Genomic DNA, 18,840 nt, shown 5'->3' with positions numbered 1-18,840 from the left:
CCTAATGTTGTGTAGGTCCCTTTAGACCTGAGTCATCGTAGCAAGGACTCCACCTCTAAACCTCTGAAGGTGTGCCGTGGTATTTGACTCTCACACGCTACAGATCCTTTTATGTCCTGTAATATGCAACATGGAGCCAGCATGGGTCAGATTGGTTTGACCACAACATCCCAAAATGCTTGACTGGGTTAAGATCTCAGGAGCTCACATCTTGAACCTGTTGTTCCTTCAATCACTCCTGAATCCTTTTTTTTTTTCTACTTGGGGCATAAACCTGTTCAAAGAGGCTACTTTCATTAGAAAATACTGATTAACAAGAACAACACAAATCATAAAACATATCAAGCCAGAGGTTAAATAATAATATAATTAAAATATATATATATAAAAAACAGTAAACAAGGTCACGCTAAAACCTTTGTCTGCCACAAATGATCAATAAGCCAGATCTTATTGATCATGCCAGATATTAAAAATCCCTTCTCATGTTTATGTTGTTTATGTTTTCTAATTCCTGATATTTCATCATCATTAGCTGTGAGTGTGTTGGTGCAGTTGTCTGTTTCCAGTTAAGCAAGGTCATTCTTTTTGCCAGCAGGCTGGAAAAACACACCACATTCTGTTCAGAAGTGTTTCTTATTATGTTAGAGTCTGTAACTCCTAGAACTGCAATAACAAGCAGCTGAGTTAAAAAGTTCAGTTGATGCTCTGGCTTCTAAATATCACTCAAGTTGCGCTGAAGTGAGCTCAGCGAGTTGCTCCAAGTGGAACTGAGAGCTGTTTGTAAAATTTCACAGGAAGAAAACGAAAAAGGACAAAAACAAAACAAAACAAACAAACAAAAAAAACTTAAAACTGGTGCAAACATACCCTCAAGACAGAGAATACTGTCAGACTATTCAATATATACTCACCGGCCACTTTATTAGGTACACCTTGCTAGTAAAAGGTTGGACCCCCTTTTGCCTTCATAATTGCCTTTAAGTGACTTTGAACGTGGTATGGTTGTTGGTGCCAGACAGGCTGGTCTGAGTATTTTAGAAACTGATGATCTACTGGGATTTTCACACCCAACCATCTCTAGGGTTTACAGAGAACGGTCCCAAAAAGGGAAAATATCCAGTGAGCGACAGCTATGTGGACAAAAATGCCTTGTTGATGTGAGAGGTCAGAGGGGAATGAGCAGACTGTTTGGAGATGATAGAAAGGCAACAGTAAATCAAATAACCACTTATTACAACCAAGTAATGCAGAATAACATCTCTGAAAGCACAACATGTCCAACCTTGAAGAAGATGAGCTACAGCAGCAGAAGACCACACCAGGTGTCACTCTGTCAGCTAAGAACAGGAAACTTCACACAGGCTCACTACAGTTGGTAAATAGAAGATTGGAAAACTGTTGCTTGTTTTGATGAGTCAGCTGCTACATTCAGATGGCAGGGTCACAATTTGGCATAAACAACATGAAAGCATGGATCCATCCTGCCTTGTATCAAAGGTTCAGACTACTGGTGGTGGTGTAATAGTGTGGGGGGTATTTTCTTGGTACACTTTGGGCCCCTTAGTACAAACTGAGCATGGTTTAAAAGTCACAGTCTACCTGAGTATTGTTGCTGACCATGTCCATCCCTTTATGACCACACAGTTACTTCCAGCAGGATAATGCAGCAAGTCACAAAGCTCTTATCATCTCAAACTGTTTTCTTGAACATGACAATGAGTTCACTGTACTTCAATAACCTCCACAGCCACCAGACCTCAATCCATTAGAGCAACTTTGGGAAAAATCTCTGAGGAATGTTTGTAATACCCTGCTGAAAATATGTCACAAAGAATTAAGGCAGTTCTGAAGGCAAAAGAGGTTCCAACCTTTTACTAGCAAAGTGTACCTAATAAAGTGTCTGGTGTGTGTGTGTGTGTGTGTGTGTGTGTGTGTGTGTGTGTGGGTATACATATATGTAAGCTGAACAATAATTGATACTAATTAAATTCTATTGTTTATCATCTTGTCAGATGTCTTGGATGTCTTGGTGCTTAATACATCCGTATAATCAGATGCTACTGAAATAAACTTAATTAACCATTGGAACCAGGGTTTGAGTCATTTGGCATTTAAGCATTTCCCACTTTAATAAACTATGCCTCCACCAAAGGTAATAAGGAGGCCTTGTTTAATCCATGCAAAACAAACCAGACCTGTAACAAATTCAACCGGTTTCTCAATATACATTCACCCATTTGTTTCACCCATAATAACATCCTCAAAGTCATTCATATATGACACAGGAATGTTTCAGTGCACTTTTATCACACATGAGGCCGATATAAAAATAAAAGTTTGTCTGTAAACTTTGAGTCAGTGTTTGTTTTCTTCCAGACAGGTGCAGCATCTCTGTCTAAGTTCGTTTCTTCCTGTATCGGGGCAAGAGCTGAGTCCTTACAAACTCAATGAGCCGAGTCTCTGTGAGAAGAATGGCTACAAGCACACCAAGCAGGCACAATGCTCCCACACCGATGTGGACCATCCTTAGCAACCAGCCGCTGTCACAACAGAAAGCCGCCTGAAACCAGAGAATACAAAAGTTATGAGCGCTGATTTGTTAATAGTTAACGTTTGCCAATAAAACTTTTGCACAATAGTTCTGCAGTACCTCAGAAGCTGCAGTGACAACCGCACTGATGCAGAGAGCCAGTAACAGAAACGGGGAGGGCAACAGGCCTCGCAGAGGTTTCCACTCACTGAACTGGAAATAGCGTTGTATGTACATCAGGCTGTGAAATATACGGAGGCCCATATTGAGGCAGTTTGCCAGTATGAAGCCAACGCCACCAGCCCACCAGGTCAGCATGTAGGATAGGACGAGGAAAGACACAGACAGAGCCAGCATAACTAGGTTATACCTGAGGACAAAAGATATACATGGTTTTAGCTGACTGCTTATATTGTGTTCTATAATGGCATCTGTGTGTAGGCCTGCATATGCTTACTTATCAACCTCTTCCTGGCTCATGGCAGCAAATACAAAGCACTCTGTCACACCGTTTACAGCGAGCAGGAGGACATAACAGCTGTAGCATCGCAGCAAACTGGGCCCTATAAAAAAAAACAAAAAAAAAAAAACAATTGATATGATATTATGTTCACACGTTGCTATCTCTTGTAACTGTATTGTAACTAACATACCTGCCCCGCTACTCAGCAGAGAGCCACCATAAATATCTAGAGCCAGCTGAGAATAGGCGTAACCAAACACTGTGATGATCAGACCAATCACCAGCACCAGTTTCAGAAGACACTCCAGGACCTCTGCAGCAATGGCAACATCCTCCTGCAGGCATAACCCACAACAACATTTTAAATGCGTTCACGAATCACACTAAGTTGCTCACAATTGTGCATTTGTGTTTACTTCCTCAGTTCAGACCTGTCTCTGACTTTTGACACCATGTCCTCTCTCCAGCACTTTGGCAAAAAAGATGTAGAAGCTTTCTTCGATGGGCAAGAAGACGAAGCGCGCCACCATGGAGCCCAGATTATTGACGATATCGTAAACACCCTGATCTCCGAAGCTGAGGACGTTCAAGAATGTCATGACGTAACGCTCCCCCTCTGTCAGGATCTGCTTCAGGAAGGACTGCTTGAAGAAGCTCCACGTGAGCCGGGCTAGAGTCCAATCGACCAGAGGCTTTAAACACAATGAAAACACAATGAATGGATGGTACATGGTACATCGACAGTGTGATTTTGCGGACGGGCCTATTACCTCTCCATCCACTCTCCGGGGAAGCAGATCTCCAACACTGTGCAGAGGGAAGCTCTTCCTTGATGCACCTTTAGACCCCAAGAAACGAATGAAGTAAACGGTGTAGCACAGCACCAGGAATCCTGTGTACACCAACTAAGAGAAGAACACGGCATAAAATTATTTAAAGTATAAAGAAGAAACAATATAAAAAGTAATTCAGCTGATCGCTTACATGAGCAGCAGAGAAGATGTAAAGGCCCCATCCAGGGGCAAACACCACCAGCACCACAGTTATACTGCACTTAGCGATCATTGCTAAGCTCTCAGCCACCACTTTCAAACGGACAAACATGTGAGCTTGAGCCAAGACCCAGAGGGGCTCAGCCAGGAGCTCCTGCACCCCTGCGAAGGCAAACAGCACCACAGCAGGACTGTAGTAAGGGACGGACTGAGCATCGGGGACCTCCAGGAGCCAGAGCCACACACAGGCAAGAAGGGTTCCCCATAGCACACCAAGTGGCACCCTGAAAATTGAACAGTGAAGCATCAAAGCCGAACATCAAAGTACAAATTTTGTCAATTTCAGTGAACTCACGTCAGCCACAGTAGGTTAATAACTTGTCTCCAGCTGCGGGTTGTGCCAGATTCCCCACTCAGGCAGGCTCTCCGGAAAGCCTCTCTGGATAAAAACACTAATGTGGAATATAAAAGTGTAAGCCTGCACAACAAAGACACAGAAAAAAAGGACTCGTTACAGCAGCTGGAGCAGTGGAAGGTGACAGTCTAAGTGTGCTTTAGTCATCTTTACCTGACATTTACCACGCCTATAAGCTCCTTGGAGACAAAGCGCAGCGTGAACGCGTTCAGCAAGAAGGTGAGAACACGGAACATCACCTGATATTTTAAAATAAACAAATAAATAAATAACACTCAATACGCTCGTGTTACCTCGCACCTCGTTTCTGTGTTCACTTACCTGTAGCAAGACATTATAGGATGCTAAAGTGGACGCATCCTTCAGTATATCCTGGGAGCTCATCTTGGACTTTCTCTGACTCCTTACTAAGTTTTGTTAAGTTGACGAGGTATCCCCTGCTTTCTACTGTGAAAACTCATTATACAGTCATATTTTGAAAGGAATACTTCGCGGCTACCTCAAAACTAAATGTGAATGGCGTTTATTCTCCATGAGCAAGTAAGTGTGAGGTGTCAGTTGTAGAGGGCTAGAACTGGAGCACAAGTACTTCCGTACACACTGCACGGAGTCACGTAACGCGATGACGTCAAACAACGCGTAATTCCAACCGTGACGCCGCTAGAGGGCGTAACCTTCATACCGCCCCCAAAGCCGTATATTAGAGATACAGACGGCTTTGTCCCTCCGCGCACCATGTTCGCCACAGACGCCAACTACAAGCGTATACACCCTCATGTTCAGATCAGATGTTTGTTACAGACACATTGATACCAGGAGGTGGATTATACCTTTATAAAATAACACAAACAAAGAGATCATTTAATCCAACAAAAGTTTATATAAGCATAATAAAGAGCACACACATGCAATAAACCAGCAATTAACATTTCTTGCAGTTACATTTGCGAACAGTCTTGCATGTTATTTAGATTTAGATCCTATGGGAGATCCTATGTCTGTTGACACAGATTTTTGATCTGGGTCATTGAATCTAAATTCAATCACTTCAAAGGAAAGCTGCTGGAGTGACAAAATTTGCTTCCACACACTTTGCCAAGGGTTTAATCTCAATGCCTGGTCAAAAACTACTATTAAAACCTTCAAACTGAATAAAAGCAAAAAATGAACATCCTCAGGTCATTGGTCACTTAAACAAATAGAAAAAGGGGCCTGTATCCTTATCACCAGGCCAGAGATTTTCAAAATAAACATTATCACTTGCACCTTGTCAGAACTGCACATTAAAAACCTTATAATCACAAGTGAGGGAGACTGATGTTATTAAACCTTTTCTGTAAAGCCCTAAACGCAACTGCACCACATTTAATGCAAATTGAATTAAGCACAACAGCTGCTACTTCCATTTCAGTTTCACCAGACAGTTGCATCAGTGTTCCACACTTTGCAACCGTTTTAAAAACACCTATATTTTCTTATTCTATTTTATTAAAAAGATTAAATAACACAACGTACAGGGGAGCTGATGCTTTTTTAATCAGATGTAAAATATGGAGACAGTAAAAAAAATTACATCCTCAGTGAACCAATATACATGTTACAACAATATACATATATTATCTACATACAGCATTTGCGACTTTCCACCCACAGTTTTTGCATCCATGACTGCACCAAGTCCACCCCATCCTTTCAGTACAGCTGAGAACATCTGTAGCTGTAAGTTTGATCTTTACATGGCACTGTTCAGTCAACCACAAAAACCAGAAGTTCTCTTTTTTCCTATCCTTCTCTTCTGATTCATCAAGTCAAAAAGCAAAAAAAATCAGACAGTTCAAAAACAGACAACATTCATAATTAAGGTAAGTTTTAAGGACAGGTAGTCTGTCATGATCTGAGATTTTTATACATGCAGTCACCTCATTCACACAAACAATCTACATCAAAAGTACACAGTACAGTTTAATTATACAGATTCTCCACCCCCCTCTTCGTTTGATTTTCCCCATTTGGGTTAAATTTGAATGTAAAAGGGACACAGAATGGCTGCAGATGTTACCAATGATGTCAAGTGGAATGTGAGGATTTTTAACCCCCCGTCCTTATATTATTTCTCAGAGAGGCCTTCACAACTCAGACTAATAATAAGCATGCACTTGAACACAACACCAATATATACAGTAAAGGGCCCGTTTTGTCATTTTATACGTACCCACAGAGATAAGTTTGTGCTTAAAATAAGGTTTCATCAATACTGATTATGGAACAGCTCACTCACATGGATTAAGTTAAGTGAATTTTCCAATGAACAGTAGGGAGGTAACCAGAGTCAGACAATAATCACTTTTCTAAAAGGTGCTCCATCTTGGGGTTTATGAACGAAAAACCAGCGAATGCCGACTGGTCCATGGAGTCTATGAAGTTCTTATCGCTGTGGGACAGACGAGGCTTCTCACTGAGGAACTCCCGATCAAAGTTGCTGCAGTCGTTCGGTGCTTTCTGTAATAGACCACAAACAAAAATGATGAAGTAGAGGTGATTATCCCAGATTACAGCCATAAGCAAACAGAGTGTCATGTGCGGGGCATACCACTTTAGGTTTGAACGGGGGTTCGATCTCTCTCATCTCCAAAGCTTGCCAGTTAATGGTCTTGAAGAAGGAGTGCAACCGGATATTACCCACAATCCCTAGCCTGCGACTGGGGTCTCTTTCAAACAACTGCAGGGAAAAAAATAATGACATTTAGGGAAGGAATATGAGCCATGATATATTTGTTTTCTTACTGTAAATCAGCTCTGGGTCCTCCCTACATGATTCATCGTACCCTCAGTGCAGACTTGTTGAAGTTTTTTCTTCAACCAGTCCACACAAACTTTCCACCATCAGATTTGTGTAGGCTGAATTTTGACTCATCTGAAAATATCATAGTGATATCATCTAAGAACTGTTCATCTCCAAATATTAACCACGTTAACCATATTAGAGGATGTTTTGGCAATTTACACTTGACTTTAGCCTGAACTAGAATCACAATCCACTAAGTCTGACAGTTCATATAGTTGGGCATTTTCCTGCCTTCTCAAGCAAGAAACTGATTGATTTTAGTATTTGTTTGTGCTACATGTTTTTTCTATAGCTCAAATATGAGGTTATATTTTTTTTAGGGTGTAACTTTATGAAGCTCATGGTCATTATCTGTGGGACCTCTGTCAGTTTAACTTCTAAACACACCACTAACATAAATACACACCTTCTCCAGCAAGTCTTTGGCTTCCTTGTTGATCCAGCGAGGATAGTGGGGAGTGTCCATGCGGATGGACTCAAACAACTCGTCCTCATCATCTCCATGAAAGGGCGACTGACCGATCAGCATCTCATACAGCAACACCCCAAATGACCACCAGTCCACAGAGAATGAGTACTTCTGCCCCAGCAGGATCTGGGACAAAACACAGTGTTTTAAGACATGTTTGCACAGAATAAGAAAACCATATCAGCTGCATATGTGAATATTTCACAAAAAGAGAGCGTTTCTTATACCTCTGGAGCGATGTAGTCAGGAGTGCCACAGAAAGTTGTGGCGCGATTCTCTCCAAACACGTTCTCCTTACACATGCCAAAGTCAGCGATCTTGATGTGCCCCTCATGATCCAGCATCACATTATCCAACTTAAGATCTCTGGATGAAAACACAATCAAAGCAGATGCTTATTAGAATGAATATGCTTTTACTATTGGGGGATTAAATATATGATGAAAAAAGTGTTGTCAGTTTAAAAAAATGAAACTTTTATTACTTTATTGTTCACTGATACATATTTGCATTTTATAAGCACTGATTTTAAGTTGCACTTATGCAAGGCTGCTACAGTATATTGTTATTGCTGACACTGCTTGAGGTAAGTAGGGTTGTCTACTGCTCCACTGAAATTATTTGTTAAAGTTACATAATTCTTGCATGATTATGAAACTACAAAGCAGTTCCACTATTTCTAAAACTTCAGAGTCAGATTTGTAAGACATGAACAAATTCACACTTCACAAAGTCTGTCGTTATTTTTCTTCTCAGTTTGGTTTTTGGACTGCATCCACACTGACAGTTTTCTAAACATTCCTCGCTCACAGCTGCTTTACCACACAATCATAACGAAACTTTCAGATTGAAAAAAGTGTCATAATGTGTGGGATTACTTAACCAAGCAAGTTTACTTTCACAGTGCACTCACTGAGCTGAGACACTAATACTTAGAGCTATGCTGTAAAGAAAATAGTCATTTTAAGTGTAACTTCTGTACATTCACATGTATCCATATATTTGCTCTGACCTGTAGATGATCCCTTTGGAATGTAAGAACTGAAGTCCGCAAATGATCTCAGCTGAGTAGAACCTGGGAAGACAAAGGCAGCAGAGGCAGACACGTATCAGCCACTCATCTCTGATGGAAAGCTACAGGCCTGCGCTGCAGCTATCTCACTACGAGTTGGCAGCTGGACACTGGTGTCACTGCAGACTCATTTCAGTTTAGGCCTGAATTATTGAGGAGGACATTTGTATGGAGTAGGAGACAGGTGAATAACGCTCTCATAATGTGAAACCCAAGAGCTGCTGAGAGCCGAAAGATTAGCCCAGCGCCGGTGTGCTTCTCTTGTCATCTGTGTCAGGTGAAACGATTGAGTCTACAGGGTAGACAGAGTAGCTGTCACTTTAACCTAGTTCCTGGTCGTTCACTGTAAATGACCGACTGACAAACTCTGAACAGAGGTATCGGAGACAAAAGACAACTTTTTTGTTTCACTAATAATGACACAGCTCTCATGGAACAAGTTAAATGGACTGACATGTACAACAAAGCTGCAATAAACAACCAGCACAGACGCAAAACGGATGAAGACTGAATCTGTATTCGTTAGGTAGAGCTAAACTGGGCTTTGTTCCACCAGTAATGTTGAAATGATGGACAGCGCTCTGTTGGACAGGTCAACAGGTTAGCCGAGGCCACTGGGAGAACAGGCCTTTGCGCTTGTAAAGAGGTCACTTGAAACTCTGCAGTTCAGTCACTGCCTAAAGGAAAAATGTTGCATAACCAAATCCAGGAGATACAATCCATTCAACTGTGGCAGCTTGTGCAGCAGCTCACCAGATTATTATATTTAAACTAGGGATGTCACGAGAACTGACGTTTTAGAACCAAGTCTGTGCAGAAAACGTGACAGTGCTCGTTTATCCTAGAATACAATAGTCCTCGTGAAATGTGTGGAAAGAATAACACAAACCAAGAGTCATGTATAATCATATTTAGTGTCTGAGCCGGATTCAGCGCTAAGTTATAGACAATAATGTCAGGAAGGCGACATTTTAAACTTACATGATAAGTTCAAAGACAGTCATACCGATTGTTACGAACTTTCCAGTTGTACCTGCTTTAGCCCAAACACAGTGCACTGTATATAATGAACAAAATTTATGTTCAAATAATTATGTTTGTGAAAATGATTTTCTGTATCAACACTTGCAGAATTTGCCAAATTTCTGCTATTGTGAAAACTTGAGCGTACTTCTAATCAAATATGCAAACACATAAATGGAATCATTGTGCGATGATGAAACATCCCTCCCTCTCCATCTTGCTCACTGAGGATAAGTTATCCAGAATGAATAGTCACTGAGTAGAGGAGGACTTTGGCAGATGCCAACAGAAGATCAGGTGTCTGTGTTTGCAAAGCAGAGAATTAATCCTGTCATCTCATGGGTCCCAGGAGCAGACACTGGTTTAACAACAGGACATGGATCAGCATTGTAAGATCAGCAACTGAGAGGACCAGCAGTACTGGTTCATGCAGAGGATCACTGCGAATGCAGTCAGTTTTGTCTGACTTTTGTCTTTCACAACCTTACATGGCACATGAAGCTACAGTACATTTTTTGACTTAACACAGTCAAACCAAATTAACTTCTATGGTAAAAGCGTCACTTAACATAATCTTTACTCATTTTTTTCTAAGCTATATCAAAAACTTGATTTGTAAGTCTAACTGAATTTGCAAAAAAAAGTGTTAGCAGGTTTGAAAATGTGCAAGCTTTTATAACTTTAGATGGCGATGGAGGTGCCACCAAGTTTTGGACTTTGTAACACGTTCTTCTGCCAGCTTGCTATTGTGTTTTTCTGGAGGGATTCCCATGGTGCGATGAGAGGTGGGTGGTAGTAACTGATACCTCCCATACACAAACACAACAGTACACAGCCATTAAAGCTGCAACCTCCTTTCAAGGCCTGTCTGATGGTGAACGCGAGCTAATGGGTGCTGGCCCTTCAGGACGTTATGTAAAGGAAAAAAACAAACTGGGCGAGAGACAAAGAAAGAGTAAACATTTTGCCTTCGTTATGAATGTCTGCTTTCCATCAGCACATTGATGCTGTATGAGTGTTTGAGCGGCTACGTGAGTGTGTGTTCATTCAGCGATGAAGCCTACGTAGTGTGTTTTGTTTCCAAAAGTGTTGACTCACATAGCTCTGAAGAGGTCAAAGCGGCCCTTCTCCTGAATATGAAACATCAGGTCACCTCCATTCAGATACTCCATCACAAAGAACAGATGCTCCTGTAGATGAAGTTTAACTTTTAGTATCGAGGACATGACACCTGACCAGTGATGCAGATAACAACTGTGCCCAAATGCCCTACCTTGGTCTGGAAGGTGGAGTAAAGGTGTGTCAGGAAGGGGTTCTCCCAGGCCAAAGCCAAGACTCTCTTCTCTACCATAGTGCACTCCACATCGTCATCCATCAGCACTACGTCTTTCTTCAGAGCCTTTACAGCAAAATACTCTCCACGGCCCTTCAGCTCTGCCAGGAGAACCTTCAAAGACAGGATAAGATTAGATAAGACAGAATCTAGGACAACAGTTTCATTCTCACTGATTGTTGCCTTGTACCTTGCCAAAGCTGCCTTTTCCTAAGACCTTGTGGAAGACAAAGTTGTCCACATTGATCCGGGTTAGGTGGGTAATACGAGACTGTGGCCGTGTGCTGGACCCATCCCACAGCCTGCCATAGGGGGATCCATCTATTGGAGAAAGAAAGCCATTCGTCCAATTATTGTACACATGAATCACTTGTGATTATCTTAGACGTGTGTGTGTTATTGTGCAGGTATTGTTATCAGCACAGACATGATACTGCCTACTCAGTAAACGCACAAACAGAAGAATGCTCACTGACCAGTGATGTCAAGTGCAGCGAGCTTGTTGACCTCATCATAGATTCCAATATCAGGTAGAGCAGGCAGGTTTGGATCTGAACGACGAGTGGATGATTTCTGATGGAGAAGAGAAAAGACAAAGAAAAAATAAACATAAAACACCAGACTAATTATTTCCAGCAATGGTCACTCATTTAGTTGTAATATATTCAGGGCAAACATAAACAAGCCCATAAAGAGACAAAAGGAGAACTGGGAGTTCCAGAACGAGACAGTCCTTAAACACACCAGGGCAGGAAGCTCAGGTTAACCAAGAAGGTCAGGTGTCGCACTCTACACAATCTGTCAACACAATTAGGAGTTTCACCTTCAAGTGACACTTCTTGACACTATATTGTTAATTATCAACTTCTTATCAATGGACTGTAATGTGTCATGCACCCTGTGATGCTCTGTCTGGGTAAGTAAACAGAACTAACTGCAAAATGTTACAGCATTTCAGGTGTATTTAAAAGCTGTCAAACACTCAATGTGTTTGCCTCTGTTCTCCATTCAAAACAAAAGCTACATGACAAGTACTTATATAAAAACACGAAGAATTCATTTTGTTAAGTGACATTCAATTGTATATAATGCAGATATGTGGTTGAATGGGTTTCAATTTTAACACCTTGTCATTACCATGGTGAAATTATTGTAAAATCTTATATTCTGTGATATTCGTGCCACATTATAGTACAGTTACATCCACCTACACAATCCAAATAAGTCAAACTCTCAGTTGACTAGTAAACAAGGAAGTTATTTCATAACGTGTTTGTGGTTGAAGAAAAAAGTGAGTAGCAATTTTATTACCTGGAGCAGGACACTAAATAGTCCACAATTATCATGTTCCAGTAGCATTTTAAAGCCTATCTCAGTACTGTGCACAAATATGATAACATTATCAGATATCAACAGTGTCTGCAGTGCTACGTTGTGATTTAATTAGCTGGCGTGATACTCGAGTCAGCCTTTTCAGTCCTTCTCATGCCTTATACTTCACACTTGATTTGACAATGCTCTGAATGAATTGTGAGACTCTCCGTGAACTTACCTGACTGACTTGTGTAAGTGCTTCAGCTAGTAGTTTCTGATTGATACCACACAGGTTGGCAACTTTATCCTGACATTTGTGGTGGACATTCATGGCACAATCTACAAACAGAATGGAACACAGAATGTTAAACACAATAAGGACACAATCGATCCCGTAACCATTCAATCACATCTGCACTGTACCTTCACATTTGAGGCCTTGTTTGACCAGACCCCACAGCAGGCTTCCACAGTGGTCGCAGAAGGTTGGACTCATGTAATTGTTGATCTTGAAGCGGTGCGGCATGTCAATTTTAAAGCGTTCCTTCTGGAACTGTTGCGAAAAAGAGGATTCATCATCATCCCGATGGATGACTGGTAGCAAAGGAATCACAACCAGGGGTCTATAACACCTGACATTCCTGCGCATCAGCCTCATTCTTTAATCTTCTGATTTCCTCCCTGAGTTTAACTTGGCAGATAGTTTAACCTTGCAGAATAAAAAAGTTTCTTGTTCCTTCCCAGGTCTGTCCCTAGTCTGATTCAAATGTCTTTCTGAGACCACACCCAAGCTGCTATTCAGCCGCTGTGTGGGTGTGTGCATGGTCCTTCCCATGTCTCTATTATCTAGGCCACTTAGGCTTTGATCATCTTTATCCACCATCGTTGATGATCTTTGAAAAGAGTTGTTCTGGATGTCGACGCTAACTGATATCAGCCTTTGTATTTAACTTTGACCCGACAACATGTGCTAATTTAATGAAATGAAATGTCATCACTACTGATATTCTTATGGTGGGATTCAGTAAAATAAATAAAAACCCACAGTGGGAAAAGCCCACACTACACTCACCACTGGAGATGTAATGAGAACACTCACAGTGCATGAATACACAGTACACAGGTTTACTACAGAATTATGCGTTTGTGTTACGTACCACAGTATCCCGACTGTTGGCAGCAGTACCAGTACATCTTCCAATGATTTTGTCTATGCATTTCTTGTGGATGGCTGCATTACATTCTGAGAAAATGCAATAGTAATATTTTGTTAGATTCATTATCTGAGCACATATAATACACACAATGGTACAAGCTACATGGACGGTTTTTAAAATGACTATATATACACTTACGTCTGCATTTATAGCCTTGCTTGTTGAGTCCCCTGTGGGAGACAAAGAGACAGAAATGGGTCCATTGTATCAATATTTGACCATGTGAATATTTGCAGATGAATCATTTGTTAGTGATAAGATGCAGCTGAAGAGCAGTGTGCGGATTTGTTTATCAGTGTGTCTTGACAATCATGCCAATGTGGGCATCAAAGCAGATAATTAGTCATGATTAGCCATCGAGGATGGCAAACATGACCCTATCGGCATTATCAATAACACCAAGGAACGGATGGTTTACTTTCCCTAAACAAATTACTTTCAAATTACTGAGATGTTCCTAACCCACTATGTCTGAAAAGTCAGATGGCTGACGTGAATTTTCCACTGTGATTTACAATGGGGATAACGGCATGTACTTTCAGTCAGTCTGCAAGGAGATATTCATAATGTTGCACTTGGTTGTGCACATTGACACAACTTAGCACAAGGGCAATGCCTTTAACCTCTCACCTCTATGTTGGGGTGGGGTATGGAAGAAAATCTATCTGAAAATCTGGCATATGTTAAAGCCACAGCATGACTTAATCCATATCTATATTTATCACCATATGGTGACATATACTGTAAAGTTCCTTAACACCACATGTCCCTCATTCTGTGTTGCAGTTTATCATTTTTTTTTTTTTATCATTTATCAGTTTTTGAGTGTTAAGAATTCAAGTGTAGACCAGACTGACCACACAAAGTCTCTGCACACAGAGCAGAAAGTTGGTTGTCTGAAGAATGTGGCGATGAACTCATGGTTCTTTATGAAGTGGATCTTGGCCTGCTTGATGGCCCCTCGTCTGCGGTTCAGAGTAGGCGCCTCTTCTTCCTTCCCAGGCTGCTTTCTCTCTTCCAGATAGACACATATACACAAATTAGTCATTGCACAACACTGCAATGGAAAACAAAGGTAAATTTGCATCTATACAAACTGATAACATTAAAGATAATCTACAGATATTCACAGGAGTCTCTGATATAAATGTTTGTGAATGATCAGAATAAGTTAACAATGAAAAACTGTAAAAGAAAGTGTGCAAAGACGATGGATGGGATTTGAAAGGAATGTGTGAGCTGAGAAATCAACTATAACGAGAGCAGGAAACAGAAGAAAATGTTTCTATTTTATTTATTTTCACCTGTATCCACATCTTCCAGAAAATACTGCACTGCCATCATCACTTTTCCAGAAGGATGGAGATCCACCTGAATACAAAATGCATAGTTAAACAACAAGAGCCTGAGATTTTACATTATGAGGCAGAGGACAGTCTGACGACTTTTAATGTCCTACCCAGAATTCAGCACGCCCGTTGGCTTTCTTGCAGCGCTCAGCAAGGACAGATACACCAACAGTGACCTCAGCCAAGGGCTCCTCTGCTGTCTTCATCAGCAGTACCTCAAGCACACGGCCCTCATAGATGTGCGCATCAAAGCTGGACTTCCAGGCCGGGTACATGGTGGGTTTCCGCTGAACCAAGGTCTTACCTCGTTCTAAGAACAAGGTGAACAACGCAGGAGATAGAGAAACATTTTAGTGGCGTTTTCAAGAACAAAAAATAAGAAGATGTGATAGCTCTAATAAATTAAATGTATTAAAAAATGATCTCACCAGTCGTCAACGCTTCCTTCATCTTGATCGCACAGAAAGGAGGGTCAGCCAGAGGCGGCAGGACACCTAACTCATACGAGTTAAAGGCAATCCTCAAGAAAGGAGCCATGATGACGAGTACTCAGGTCACCTGTGTTCAAAGATGGGCGAATACATTGTTACCCTGTGGCATGTATCAATTACAAAATGCTAGTTACAGGCACAGTTAGTTCACCGTGAAACTCACTTCATATGCTACATATGTTTACACAGATTCTTATTTTCATGCAGCAACACTGCAAGGTCACATTTGAGCACATACATTGTGAGACTAAACAATGTTACACAAGACTGGTTTCTTTCTTTCTGATTCCTGTTCCTGTCACCCTATTTGACTGAACAGAAAAACAGCAGATTGCCATGTTAGCATGGAACAAATTCTTTTGAGCCATATAGAAACCACCCAAAAAAACAACACTGTATCTTTGCATTTACTCTTGTACTTTGTCATCTCTCTTATAGACACTTAAACCCCGTCACACCCACATGGAGGAGAGACACAAAGTCTCTTAGCCTGTACCCATTTTCGTGTGGAGGACTGAGGCTCCTACATGACTTAAAAGCGTGTTAAACTAAAAACTAATTAAATATGTGGCCTTAATTTGTATTATACATAAAAATGTGGAGGAGAAAAAATGGTAAATGGCATTATTGCCACTGGCATTTTAAAGAACTACAAATTAAATAACTGAAAAAAAGAAAGGACAGAGGCATACTGGTTAAAAAAAAAATCTCAAGACAAATCTCAAGAATCATGCATGCAGTCACTAGTGACTGCATGCATGATTCTTGCACTTGTGCACCCCCAGTTTTTGTATGTGCAATGCAAGTGACGATGCCCATTTATCTCGTGTCCAGACATCAGTCACACCCGTATATCTTATATATATTTTTTGTTGTTTCCCCTTTTTTTAAAAAATGCAACCACAATATCAGATGTGCTTGCATCACAATTGCAACTCAGCCACTTTCTTATTTCCCAAAAGTGCATGTTTTTTGCATGTAGTGGTGTATGAGAGGTTGCAGCTGCAACCCTGGAGGTGTTTGCTTCTACTACAAAGGCGAAGCAAGCCTCAACATGTCGCAAATCCAAATACAAGCATGCTGTGTGTGCTCCACAGTGGGCCTAGCTGGTATTCACAATCCTAAAACCATAACCGCCCACACTAAGACGAAAAAAGTAAGACAGAAAAAACACAGGCGAGAAAAAAGTATGAAGGGAGGGGGGTGAACGACGATGTTCGCTGCTGCTGCGAGCAGTGATGTCAGGGTTTGGGGAGTTAATCAACAGCGAGCAAGCACACTATGTGATGGAGGGCGGCAGTAATTGATTACCCAGCAAACTGTTTGTGTGCAGTTTCGATTTGTCTCAACTGTTAAATTCACTATTTAGTCCTATGTACCAGTGTACAGTACCTGGTAGACTGTCACAGATTGCCCCAGAGTGTACTTCCTGAGACGCGAATTGAAGAACAACACAAAAATGCATCTGTTTGCAGAAGCACTGCTCCTATTAATAATTAGATTATAACTTTATCACGCCCCTCGTTCAGGCTGTAAAATGTACTCATCCATGCTTTTATTTAAGATGTTTTTGAGATGTGCCATTTCTGTTGTAAGCTGTAAAAGAAACGTATGTAGAAGGAGGAGAGGAGGAGGAGAATGTGGGCATACATTTGAACATATAGCCTACATTGTAAGACTTGCAAATATAATACAGGTGCAGTTGCAAAAGTCCCAGTTGTAGCTTTTATAGAACATTAGAATCATGCTATTATAGTAATGAAGAAAGAATGCAGAAAGAAGAGTAACAGGGTTCTGTGAAAAGCTACACCCATATAGCTGCTGGTAATAACAAGCCCCGACAGTCACCTCTCTGAAACACACCTGCTGAGATTGTGACCAGTTATGAATGCAATTCTGCACAAGATGCAAAACTCAACCACCTATGACTGTGACTAAGTAGGTCACTACTAAGCAGCTACTACTACGGCAATTAAAAATGTAACTGAGAGAGACACTTATAGAGTCAGTGCATTTGATTTTGTTTTTGACAGCGCGCTCTCTGAAGGATGTGGTTGACTGTCAGTTGGCTAATCACAGATGTCACCTAGCGGCTGACTCACAAGTCAGCTTACAGACAGATAGTCTTCATGAAAAATAAGAGTTTTTAGTTTTTTGTTTTGTTGTTTGTTTTTTAAGTCGCCTGTCCTTGTTGTTCAGACCTGCTCACATTCCTCCTCGCAGGCAGGAGTTACAACGTAGTTTCCATATTGCCGCCATACTACATGCACTTTAGCCATAAGCAAATAGTGACCCTGTTGTATTTAAACAGGATCACACATTTTGATAGAAATGTATTAGTATTATTATTAAGTCCTGACATGTCACCTGACAAAATATACTCAGTGTTTTTTTTTGTTTGTTTTTTTGTTTGTTTTTACCCAAATAGTGGCACCGTCAAGCCTGACAGATCAGATTCAGTCGTTTTTTTTTTCTTTTTTTTAAATGAGATCAAATACACGGATTAAAAAAATGTTGAATGTTAAAATAACCGGGAAAGTGTTGCCTTTGATAAGCAAATGTGTGGTCACGGCGTTACTGCGCTATGGTAACGTACGTGTCCACTGTAAAGAAGTAGTTATGTACCGTCAACGGCTACGGTTAAGAGCGTTTGTTTAGGAGCAGTAAAAGGTGAAGACGTTCTCTCTTTTTTGGGTCTTTGCTCAACTTTCTGCAAACTCCAGGCGTAAAAAGACTCACAGTCAAACGGACGTGCTCGACAGAAAAACGAGATAATAATGGCAGTCTCACCTCTCCTCGTCGTGCAAACTCTCCGTTGAATCTTTTTTTTCCACTGCACGATGAAAGTTGCTCTTTCTCTTCCTGTCGGTTTTTTCTCTCCGTGATTCCGTCGATTGAGGAAGTGTGGCGCGCGCTCGCGGAGGCTTTCTCGGCAAGCTGTGACGTTTACCTCGCACGCACGCGCACGTGCACGTACTTAAACACAAACTTAATCGCATACACACACTTAACCAGACACACGCTTAAACACACACCCATCCAGGGCGGTCTGTGCCCTCGCGGTTGCACTCAGTTGCCCTAATTGAAATAAAGATGGTGTCTGTTGTTATAACACATGTTTCCACAGGGCTGGACTGTTAACTTCCCTCCCCCCACAAATCCCACAAACACCAGTTTCGGCTATATGTCATTTTCCATCTAAATCAGCCGAGTGTGGGGCTCGTCCCCACAGACCTGTTGATCACCTCAGTTGGAAAACTACAACTGTACATTGCAGATCTGCATTGCTGAGCCTGCCCTAGTTTACAGCCTACAGTGTGTGTG

General features: G+C 41.2%; 2 protein-coding genes across 2 annotated transcripts; both read right to left on the bottom strand.

Moving 5' to 3' along the window:
* Positions 1-2,097: 2,097 nt before the first annotated feature.
* Positions 2,098-4,991, bottom strand: rft1 (RFT1 homolog). The gene is made up of 10 exons (XM_047582203.1): positions 4,725-4,991; positions 4,557-4,642; positions 4,344-4,466; positions 3,981-4,272; positions 3,767-3,901; positions 3,428-3,688; positions 3,187-3,331; positions 2,991-3,096; positions 2,654-2,903; positions 2,098-2,563 (listed from the first exon to the last, which is right to left on the bottom strand). The coding sequence occupies exons 1-10, from the start codon at positions 4,785-4,787 to the stop codon at positions 2,399-2,401; spliced, it is 1,626 nt and encodes a 541-aa protein (XP_047438159.1). The 5' UTR covers positions 4,788-4,991; the 3' UTR covers positions 2,098-2,398.
* Positions 4,992-5,915: 924 nt separating this feature from the next.
* On the bottom strand, positions 5,916-18,634 carry prkcda (protein kinase C, delta a). Its single transcript, XM_047582202.1, has 18 exons — positions 18,307-18,634; positions 15,454-15,583; positions 15,136-15,335; positions 14,981-15,047; positions 14,534-14,690; positions 13,815-13,846; positions 13,617-13,702; positions 12,883-13,012; positions 12,698-12,798; positions 11,622-11,718; positions 11,336-11,466; positions 11,086-11,259; positions 10,911-11,002; positions 8,730-8,792; positions 7,945-8,083; positions 7,655-7,843; positions 6,994-7,122; positions 5,916-6,902 (listed from the first exon to the last, which is right to left on the bottom strand). The coding sequence occupies exons 2-18, from the start codon at positions 15,560-15,562 to the stop codon at positions 6,744-6,746; spliced, it is 2,055 nt and encodes a 684-aa protein (XP_047438158.1). The 5' UTR covers positions 15,563-15,583; positions 18,307-18,634; the 3' UTR covers positions 5,916-6,743.
* Between the last annotated feature and the right edge of the window lie 206 nt (positions 18,635-18,840).

Source organism: Mugil cephalus, chromosome 4 (assembly GCF_022458985.1).
Source record: "Mugil cephalus isolate CIBA_MC_2020 chromosome 4, CIBA_Mcephalus_1.1, whole genome shotgun sequence".
In the NCBI taxonomy this organism is placed as follows: domain Eukaryota; kingdom Metazoa; phylum Chordata; class Actinopteri; order Mugiliformes; family Mugilidae; genus Mugil; species Mugil cephalus.
The sequence above is the reverse complement of the archived record's forward strand: the minus strand, read 5'-3'. Positions and strand labels throughout refer to the sequence as shown.

Coding starts and splice junctions, on each gene's coding strand:
- rft1 (XM_047582203.1), bottom strand. CDS start 4,787: ATGAGCTCCCAGGATATACTGAAGGATGCGTCCACTTTAGCATCCTAT. Junction 4,643..4,724: donor CCTATAATGTCTTGCTACAG/GTAAGTGAACAC, acceptor TTAAAATATCAG/GTGATGTTCCGTGTTCTCAC. Junction 3,097..3,186: donor TCTGCTGAGTAGCGGGGCAG/GTATGTTAGTTA, acceptor TTTTTTTTATAG/GGCCCAGTTTGCTGCGATGC.
- prkcda (XM_047582202.1), bottom strand. CDS start 15,562: ATGGCTCCTTTCTTGAGGATTGCCTTTAACTCGTATGAGTTAGGTGTC. Junction 8,793..10,910: donor TTTGACCTCTTCAGAGCTAT/GTGAGTCAACAC, acceptor TTGTCTTCCCAG/GTTCTACTCAGCTGAGATCA. Junction 7,844..7,944: donor CTGACTACATCGCTCCAGAG/GTATAAGAAACG, acceptor GTTTTGTCCCAG/ATCCTGCTGGGGCAGAAGTA.